Consider the following 10,462-nt stretch of genomic DNA (forward strand, 5'->3'; position numbering starts at 1 on the left):
CAGATGCCCTTATGTCTGGGGTGAAATTTACATGGGAACTCCTGAAAGTAGAGAAGCTGGACAGTCGAAGGAACGTTGCAATACCAGATGAAACGGTATGCCCTGGGGGCATTCTAGAAAAATTAGGGAAGAGCACAGGAATAGACCAAGATGTATACTGTGATGTTCCCTGTGAAGTTGCTGTAACTGAACTGGATGTACTGCGAAAAGATTCAAGTAAAGTTGTCTGTTACAAGTTGAAACTGGACTCTGTCTCCTTTAGTGTGAAACCAAAAGGGGTGTCCTCCCAGCAGATCAGGGAGGACCCTGATGGCACAGAAGGCTTTAAAGAAGGAATGCTGCAAAGAGGACATTGTATGCATGTGGCAGGAGGTCATGGTGTGCCTAAGCAGCCATCATTGTGGGCCACGACTACGGCCCTGGCCCTCCCTTACACACCATAGCAAAACTGACGGCGCAAATAGGTAGTTATACTGCATCAGTAAGGTGTCTCCCAGGTAGAGATTTTCATAGCATATTGGGGTTTCCAGATGTGATTTTCAAATGCTTTTGGAGAAGCACCAGAAAATGGAAAACATTGTGGACTGTAGATGCCCTGGTTGGTCAAGGAAACTTAGTGCAGAAAATGAAAGCATGTCACATTACTACACTTCATTACTGGAAGATGTCCAGCAGTGCCACCAGCACAGAACAGGCAGCAACCAGTGGACCCAATTACACCCATCTACTGTTTGGACTGTGCCTTTACATAGTGTATATAGGGCCACTGCTGTACTCTGTGTTGATAGCCTGTGCCTTACATAGTGTATATATGGCCACTGCTGTACTCTGTGTTGATAGCCTGTGCCTTTACATAGTGTATATGGCCACTGCTGTACTCTGTGTTGATAGCCTGTGCCTTTACATAGTGTATATATGGCCACTGCTGTACTCTGTGTTGATAGCCTGTGCCTTACATAGTGTATATGGCCACTGCTGTACTCTGTATAGATAGCCTGTGCCTTTACATAGTGTATATGGCCACTGCTGTACTCTGTATAGATAGCCTGTGCCTTTACATAGTGTATATATGGCCACTGCTGTACTCTGTGTTGATAGCCTGTGCCTTACATAGTGTTTATATGGCCACTGCTGTCTGTACTCTGTGTAGATAGCCTGTGCCTTACTTAGTGTATATGGCCACTGCTTTAGCCTCAGCCGTGTAAACCCATCACCCAGCATGGGAAGCCCCCCCAGGCTCCAGATCTTTGCCCCCTTCCGCATTACACACTGGTGTCTGACAGCAGCAGATGTCTCACATTAGACAGATGCAGTTACATGCTTCAACAGCTGAAATGGCACCAGTACCTCTCCCCTGCCATCGCTCCATTCCCTCTGTGCCCTGTCCATCATCCCGCCACAATTAGCCCCCACTGTGTCCTGCAGACCTGGCTGTCAGTTAACTATTTACACCCCACACTCTATATCTATAAAAATTGGGAAATTCACAACCCTGCAGGCAGTAAAAACCATCACAGTCTAGGTAGTATGACCATTAATGACATAGAGAAAGCTGGGTCATGCTGCCTGGGTTTGGCTGATTGTTATTATCAGTCAGATTACATGACTCAGCGGGGTTGCACATCAATAAAGAACAGAGAGGGCTGCAAGAATCAGTGCAGGAAACATTCACTATGGTTTACACTTCATGACAATGGGAAAGCTGGGTGATGACCACTATATATATATTGATCATTATTGGTATTTTTTATTACTCTTTACAGATGATCAATTGACTTCTGCGTCGATGAAGAAAGCAACTAGTTAATTCTGGACACATTAATTTAAAATTGAGGACACTGGAAAAGCTGGGTGACTGTCCCTGTGTGATTACCGTCAGACTGGGATTTTCATTTTTGACAGGTTCAAATATGGCTCTTTCCAGTGAATCTCTTGCCTCTCACATTCATAAAGGAAGCAGACAGCTGCGAGAACTAGAGCACAATACGTTTATCATGTACCATTGAAGAAACTGGGAAAGCTGGGTGATGCCCCTTATGTGTACACTGTCAGATTCACATTATCATTATTGGTAGATTTACATGTTACGTGGTTAGTTTAGCAGTGGATCACTTGACTCGCGAGTCAAAGAAGAACATAGCTGGTTAGTGTGAGACACATTGATGATGGTTTACCTTTGAGGATATTGGGAAAGCTGAGTAATACCTCCTAAGTCTATACTGTCAGACCGATGTGACGATTGTGGTTTACACTGTGCTCAGTCCCTTGAATAGTGTGCCCATTTAAGAATGCATTTGGCTATGATAATTAATGTGAGACACATTCATCATTATTAACTATTAATGACACTGGGAAAGCTGAATGATCTACCCTATGTGCATACTGTCAGGCGGGGATTATCATTATTAGTAGGCTCATACATGACTCTTCACGGTGGATCACTCAGCTAGTGCCTTCATAAAGAATGGAGCTAGTTAGACACATTGATAATGTCTTGCCATGAGGATACTGGGAAAGCTGGGTGACCACCATTCTCAGTATTGCTTATCAGTCATCTCCTCCGCTCCCACCCATCTCCCTAGCGTATGAGTATAGGATGATCTGATGTTCCCCCACCTTCCCTTTAACCTCATTTCCTTAATTTTACTCCCTGGCATTTCCTCTCTTCAATGAAACCTTAAGATTTCCTCAGCAGATGGTGCTGAGGCTGCGACTTAGAAGAAGCTTCTCCTCCTGACTGCAGATCGGGAGGGAGAGCTCATTGTACATTCTGCCTGCTTCCTGGGAGCAAGTGGGGAATGCTCCTATGAGAAGTCCCATATTCCGCCCCCCACCTCCGCTCTGATCTCTCCTGCTCCATCCCTGATGCTTCATCATAGCGGCATCTTATTCCCAGTGCAAATCCCAGACATTCACCTCCTGTAGCTGCCTACATGACACCTGTAGCCATTTTTCTCCCAGCATCCTCTACATTTCTGCATATCGGCTGTGTCTGACTATGTATGTGAGCATATTCACGTCTGCGACCGTATTGGAATCTGTGGGTGATTACTCTCCCCAGAAGCAGAGGATAGGAAGCGAGCAGTCAACCTAGCAAGTGTGAGACCCGTTAACACCTTCAGAGCCAGGGACACTGTGGTCCTGGAGCAGTAATCGCCTGAACGGGGATGAGCCAATGTGATGGTCTTATGTACCAGGCTAAGTAAGGTGCCATATTGTATCAATGTGAGAAGACCCTGCACCATGTAACCCGCTCAAACACCCAAACCCAAGCTTCTTCTCCGCAGAGGTGTTGATCCTACCTTTTCGTACAAACCCCATGACAGTTCTGTCTCAATGACCATGACAACTATTCCAAACATCCCGAATATCAGCGCGTAGTCACTAAGCCTCTTCCGTTTCTCGAAAAGTGCCCTCCTGTGTCCCAATTTGTATCCAATATTTTGGTGCTTCCTCTTGTTGGGTTTGGGGTAGTTGGTGGTGGAGGTGTTATTGCCTGAGTGTTGGTGGTTCTGCGTGGCATTGGGATGGTGGTGCAGATTCTGGTTGGAGTGGTGCTCATCCTTGGAAGAGATGACTATCTCGGGTGCGTTGCTGGAGTTGAAGATCTGAAGAGGTTGGTTCTCAGGCTCCGAGTCTATCAGGTTCCTTCTGGAGGCACTTAGTCGGCTGAGGGGTTTCATAACCCCCCCTGTGTATTTACAAGAGCTCATGGCTATTTCGGTGAATGGGTTGCTGTCCCTTCTGTGGACGAGAGGACTGGCTTGTCTGTGCTTGCATCCTCCGCCAGCCCCACTTGTAGATGCTGAAGTTGGAGAGTGTCCAACCAAGTGGTCACTTAAATTGAGCTGGCTGCCCTGCCTGGAGGAAGAAGGGTGGTGGAGGACGGTTGAGTTGTTGGAAGGAGGTGCCCTGAAAGCTGACGGAGAGGATGAGTGCAACAGGCTGTGATGGTAGCTCTGGCTCTGCAGCTGGTTCACAGAGTCCCCCGATAATGGGCAGTGACACTTGGGTTCTTCATCCATGTCGCCAACCCCTGAATCATGAAGGTGTCCAGAGGTGTCCATGATGGTGGTGGTGTGGATGTGATGATGAGATGCCTTCAGCCCCCCAATCCTGACACTCTGTGTGCAATATCCTACAGGGAAAAAGAGGGGGGATAGGGAGATAGATTAAATGCAAAAGCCAAATGTGCAATGACCTCCCCTCCCTCCCGAGCCTCCCAAAGATGCCAATGCCATGAAATCCTCAGGTGTTACTTAGGCAGCTCTTACATGTCATTGTATGGTAGATGCTGGGGACTCGGAGCTGAGATCCTGCCTGTCTTCTCTCTCTATAGCTAGCTCTGTCTCTCTTACCAAGCCAAGCCCATCTCTTGGCAGGCAGCTCCTATTGGCTTTCAGGGAGCGGTGACACATTGATCCAGCCCTACACCGTTGCTTTAACCTCCTCAGAGCTACAGAGGTGCCCAGGTGTAGCACCACGACCATGGTCCTGGCATCCGTTCGTGCATCTTCAACCCATGCCCCTGCACCTCCCTCTGTGTCCACTGCTCCTCATTAATGTTGGCACTCAAAGGGTTAACCCTAGCACACAACATATAGCATGCGATTCCCTATTCGATTGCATGCTCTTCTGTCCCAGGCAATGGGTTGGCTATGCCCTGCCTGTGGGCACGTCATCAGTCACAGCAACATGTATTGTCACCATTCTATAAATCAGATTATCACTCCTTTATCTAGATATAGTGCCATAAAACTCCAAAATATGGGCAAGAGACATAATCAGGTATGAGGCATACCTAAACTATGAGCTGCAGACCCTCTAGGTATTGTATTTAAATATTCTGCATGCCTCGTGCCTCTGACACCTCACAGGCTGTCCTTTCATTTCCTTTCAACATCATATATGGCCACTGATCATCGAGTCTTGTGTTATGTCAGCGGCTCAGCCATGAACCCAAAGCCCCTAGTTCCTCAGTTTCTCGAAGGTGGTAAAGTTTGCGTTCTCCGACTTTTTTTTTTTTTTACAGGGACTGTTGCTATGGACACTGCTGGGAATTTTTCTTTTCCATGTTATTAAGGGGGAGGGAAAGTCACATCTATATTTGTCAGATAGGTGGCATTTCCCCAGTGTGCCCTGTCACTTTTCGGTAATTAATCCTGGTGGGAGGAAATCTGACACTGGACTAATGTCACTGCGGGAACTACAAATCCAATAATGTACTCAGGACACAGCGAGGTGAAGAGAATGCAGAAAAAGTGAATCCAACTTATAGATGTAGCATAGAAAATGTAAACACTTTAATACTGCTCCCTAGGTACATGAATACAACTACTATAAAACTGCAGCCTGTATACATGAATACAACTGCTATAATACTTCCCCTATGTACAGTACAAGAATATAACTACTATAATACTGCCCCTGTGTACAAGAATATAACTACTATAATACTGCCCCCTATGTACAAGAATATAACTACTATAATACTGCCCCCTATGTACAAGAATATAACTACTATAATACTGCCCCTATGTACAAGAATATAACTACTATAATACTGCCCCCTAAGTACAAGAATATAACTACTATAATACTGCCCCCTATGTACAAGAATATAACTACTATAATACTGCCCCTATGTACAAGAATATAACTACTATAATACTGCCCCCTATGTACAGTACAAGAATATAACTACTATAATACTGCCCCTATGTACAGGAATATAACTACTATAATACTGCCCCCTATGTACAGTACAAGAATATAACTACTATAATACTGCTCCTATGTACAAGAATATAACTACTATAATACTGCCCCTATGTACAAGAATATAACTACTATAATACTGTCCCTATGTACAAGAATATAACTACTATAATACTGCCCCCTATGTACAAGAATATAACTACTATAATACTGCCCCTATGTACAAGAATATAACTACTATAATACTGCCCCCTATGTACAGTACAAGAATATAACTACTATAATACTGCCCCTATGTACAGGAATATAACTACTATAATACTGCCCCCTATGTACAGTACAAGAATATAACTACTATAATACTGCTCCTATGTACAAGAATATAACTACTATAATACTGCCCCCTATGTACAAGAATATAACTACTATAATACTGCCCCCATGTACAAGAATATAACTACTATAATACTGCCTCCATTGTACAAGAATATAACTACTATAATACTGCCCCCTATGTACAAGAATATAACTACTATAATACTGCCTCCATTGTACAAGAATATAACTACTATAATACTGCCCCCTATGCACAAGAATATAACTACTATAATACTGCCCCTGTGTACAAGAATATAACTACTATAATACTGCCCCTATGTACAAGAATATAACTACTATAATACTGCCTCCATTGTACAAGAATATAACTACTATAATACTGCCCCCTATGTACAAGAATATAACTACTATAATACTGCCTCCATTGTACAAGAATATAACTACTATAATACTGCCCCCTATGCACAAGAATATAACTACTATAATACTGCCCCTGTGTACAAGAATATAACTACTATACTGCTCCCTATGCACAAAAATATACAGTAACTACTATAATACTGCTCCCTATGCACAAGAATTTAACTACTATAATTAGACCTGATCTTCACCCATCTCTGCTCTCTATCTAACTTCACATCCTCCTCTCTCTCCCTCTATCTGAACACCATCTACTCACTTTCTCATCCCTGTCCTCCTCATCTGTCACCCATGTCCAGCAATATGCACCCCCCCACGCAGAAACCTTGCACACCTAGACACCCACACGCTCTCTGACTCTATTCTACCACTGGCATCCATATCCTCACTCCATGACACACACAGTGACACTGCTTTCTACACTGCCACTCTTGCATCAGTTATTGACACGTTCGCCCCTCTTGTTCATGGCAGAGTGCGACGTATCAATAGACAACCCTGGCACAATAACATCACTAAAAAGCTCCAGCAAGTGTCCAGGGTTGCAGAGCGACGTTAGAAGAAAACAAATTTGCAAGATGATTTCACTGCATTCTAAGGGTGTGTGCACAAGTTGGTGCCCCTGAAGCTTCAGTCGCCACAGAGGTACTGCACCTTCTCCTAAGGTGTAGTGCCCCACCATCCAGGTAGGCTGGGAACTCCTTTCCGTATTCCAACACCTGCACCCCACACACAGGACAGTTCAGCAGGGACCCATCCATGCTTTATGCTGGAAAGGTCATAGGGTGCCTTTTGTGGTCCCTGGCTTCGTAACACAAGAGGTGCTGGGGAGGCGGGTGGAGTTAGATATAAAAGAGAGGGAAAGTGTAGGATTTCAGGTCAGTCTGGGGTGAGTCCCAGAGAGACAGAGCAGGCTGACAGCAGGTCAGCCTGAGAGGAGCTCAAGGCGGAGGAAGGCAGTCAGTCAGGAGAGGATGAGGACTGGTCTTAGTGGAACAAGCTCCCTAGGGAAGGAAGAGAAGGAGAAAGAGACATAAGAATGCATTTAGAAAAATATTATTAATAATTTGTGCAAGCACATATTCTTCGGCAACAGCAATAGTAACATAAAATGTAAAATATAATATGCTATATACCTTGAATTTTTGCATATATAATGCATATTGTATACATAATGCATTTCCAGATGTTTTATTTTTGTACAATTATTGCGCAGTGTTGTATATATATGATGTATCTTTTGTATCTTGCTTTGTATATTTATCTATATTATTGTAGGTGCATCATACATTTTGTATATTTTGTACATAGTACAGTATGTCACCTGTTCTTGTCAGTATCATCATGTGTTTTGTTTTCTGTGCAAGTAAAGGGGTTAATCTGATTCAATGTAAATTAGACTTCAAATGTGAAAACAGGATTCTGCCCTATATACCGTATGTTCCAATCCTTCCACTTGTATGGTAACATGACTAAGGTTTTCACTACCTGAAGCTAGATGTTATATCTACTACCAAGGCATTTTAATTCACCGACTGGAATGTTTTCTATTCACACCAATAAAGAAGAGTTTTTTGATTTTCATGGAGCTGGATTTTTCTCCCTATGTGCAAGCCTAGAACTACTACAATATTGCCCCCTATGTACAAGAATATAACTACTATAATACTGCCTCTATGTACAAGAATATAACTACTATAATACTGCCCATGTGTACTAGCATATAACTACTATAATACTGCCCCTATGTAGTAGAATATAACTACTATAATACTGCTCCTCTATGTACAAGAATATAACTACTATAATACTGCCCCCTGTGTACAACATACAGTATATACTACTGCAAAACTGCCCTTATGTACAAGAATATAACTACTACAATACTGCCCCCTATGTACAAGAATATAACTACTATAATACTGCCCCCTATGCACAAGAAAAATACTACTGCAATACTGCCCTCTATGTACAAGAATATAAATACTACAATACTGCCCTCTATGTACAAGAATATAACTACTACAATACTGCACCCTATGTACAAGAATATATCTACTATAATATTGCCCTCTATGTACAAGTATATAACTACTAAAATACTGTCCCCTATGTACAAGAATATAACTACTATAATACTGCCCCTATGTACAAGAATATAACTACTACAATACTGCACCCTATGTACAAGAATATAACTACTATAATACTGCCTCCTAGCGGTGAGGTTGTGTGTCTGTGGTTCTCTTCATGTCTGGAGCAAGCCGAGGGAGGGGCCACCCTAGGCGGGGAAGCTCCCCATGCAAGGCCCTGGCTTCCAGGCCTACACTCGGAGGAAACTCCCAACCTTCTCATGTGGATGGAAATCCTAGAGTTGCCTCTGGGGAAAATACACCTCAGAATGGAAGTCCCAGCAGCATGGAGAAAAATCATGTGTTGAAGCTCAGTACAGGAAAGAAACAGGAGAAAGCTTTGTTTGTGTGCAAGGATGTTGCAGTTAAACAGTCGGCCGGTCAAGGCAAACATTGTCCAGAGCCTGGAAGGAAATCCCAGAAGGCATCTTCCGCTGAGAACCTGAGTGCTGGAGGGCAGGTGGCTGCACAGAAGGTGAGGCAGAGTCCATTATCAGCCTCAGGTGTGCAGCTCACTCCAGGCAGACAGTGACATCTCTGGAGAAGCAAACACTCCAGGAGAACCTTCAGCTGAGACATGTGGTGACCAGCATGGCGAGCTCTGAACGCTTGAGATTGCAGGCTGGTGGCAGCGGTAAAAGTGTTGCGGAGTCTGGAGCCACAAAACCAGCGATATTAAAAACCAAGGTGTCATCCCCTAAAGCAAGACCCCAGAAGGAGCCGCCGCGTGCCCCGGAGCTACAGCTGGCAGAGGAGATACCAGAACTGGTCAGGATGATTGGTGAGGTACAGCAGCAGAGGAATCTTCTGCAATTGGAAATTGACTGCATTTACAAGGTGAAGGCTGCTAATCCTGGGGATCACTCTGTATATGACCAGAGACTGAATGCACTGGGGGTAGAGCTGGTGACTGTGGTGCGGGACATGGAATGTGTGCTGGCGAGGATGGGGCCCCTAGCAGAGACATATAGGAACCAGGAGCGGTTTAGGTCCTACACACGCAGGACTCTGCTGGTTCCCGCACAGATATTGTCCTAGGTGGGACCCAGCAGCAGGTACGGCCGGTGCTGCAGCCCGCTAGCTTCTGTTTCAAGGAGGGTCAGATACTGCACCAGCAGCCGCAACTACCTGCGGCAGACCCCAAGCAGGAGCAAGAGGCTCAGATCCCAGCAGTACCACAAGTCCCAGCATACCCAGCACAACTGCAAGACAGTGGACATGAGACTGCATCTACTGTTGGTGTCCGAGAAAGCACTAATTCTGGGAATATTGATACTGTTCATGTGGGGTTGGGGGCTGAAGGGGGTACAGAGTCTGTGGTGGACATTGCGCATCCTGATAATGCTATTGAGATTGATGATGATGATAATAATGTGCAAAATGTCTGTGATTTTTCCCCTTTTGGTCTCCAGCACGCAAGGTGCAACAGGCCCCCCCGCTGCAGACCCTCTCCCTGTCAGTCAGCCCAGTGTGGCCCCACAGGTCCCTCCCAGTAATGTTTGGAGCCGTGGCGCTCCGTCCTTTACCTCCGGCGCCAATTACACCGGGCAGGCATTCAAAAGGAGGAATGTGGTGTGGTTCAGACACAGAGGTGCCAAGGAGAACCTGCCAGACAGGAGGCTGGTGGTCAGGGAGCTCATGTGCCGTCAGATGGGGTTTGCGCCGGTTAATATCTTGGCGGTCATCAATCTGCCAGACAGACAGGGCTATGATATCAGCTTTAAGCTCATGTCTGATCTGGACAGATTCTGGGCCAATTTCCCCAAGTTCAGGGACACTGATGGCTGGAATAAGTTCAGCTTCATTCCAATATCTAAGCCAGATACCACAACGGTTAACATCATCTTTTGGAA

General features: G+C 44.8%; 1 protein-coding gene across 1 annotated transcript in view; it reads right to left on the minus strand.

The window, feature by feature from the left end:
- Positions 1–4,368, minus strand: part of KCNN3 (potassium calcium-activated channel subfamily N member 3) — a 217,832-nt gene extending 213,464 nt beyond the window's left edge. Inside the window, exons 1-2 of the mRNA XM_073566848.1 lie at positions 4,275–4,368; positions 3,303–4,138 (exon numbers count right to left, since the gene is read on the minus strand). Of these exons, the coding sequence (XP_073422949.1) occupies positions 3,303–4,067 (765 nt within the window). The 5' untranslated portion in view covers positions 4,068–4,138; positions 4,275–4,368. The remainder of the gene's footprint in view (positions 1–3,302; positions 4,139–4,274) is intronic.
- Between the last annotated feature and the right edge of the window lie 6,094 nt (positions 4,369–10,462).

Source organism: Dendrobates tinctorius, unplaced genomic scaffold (genome assembly GCF_039654945.1).
Source record: "Dendrobates tinctorius isolate UK_male_01 unplaced genomic scaffold, ASM3965494v1 ptg000019l, whole genome shotgun sequence".
Lineage (NCBI taxonomy): Eukaryota > Metazoa > Chordata > Amphibia > Anura > Dendrobatidae > Dendrobates > Dendrobates tinctorius.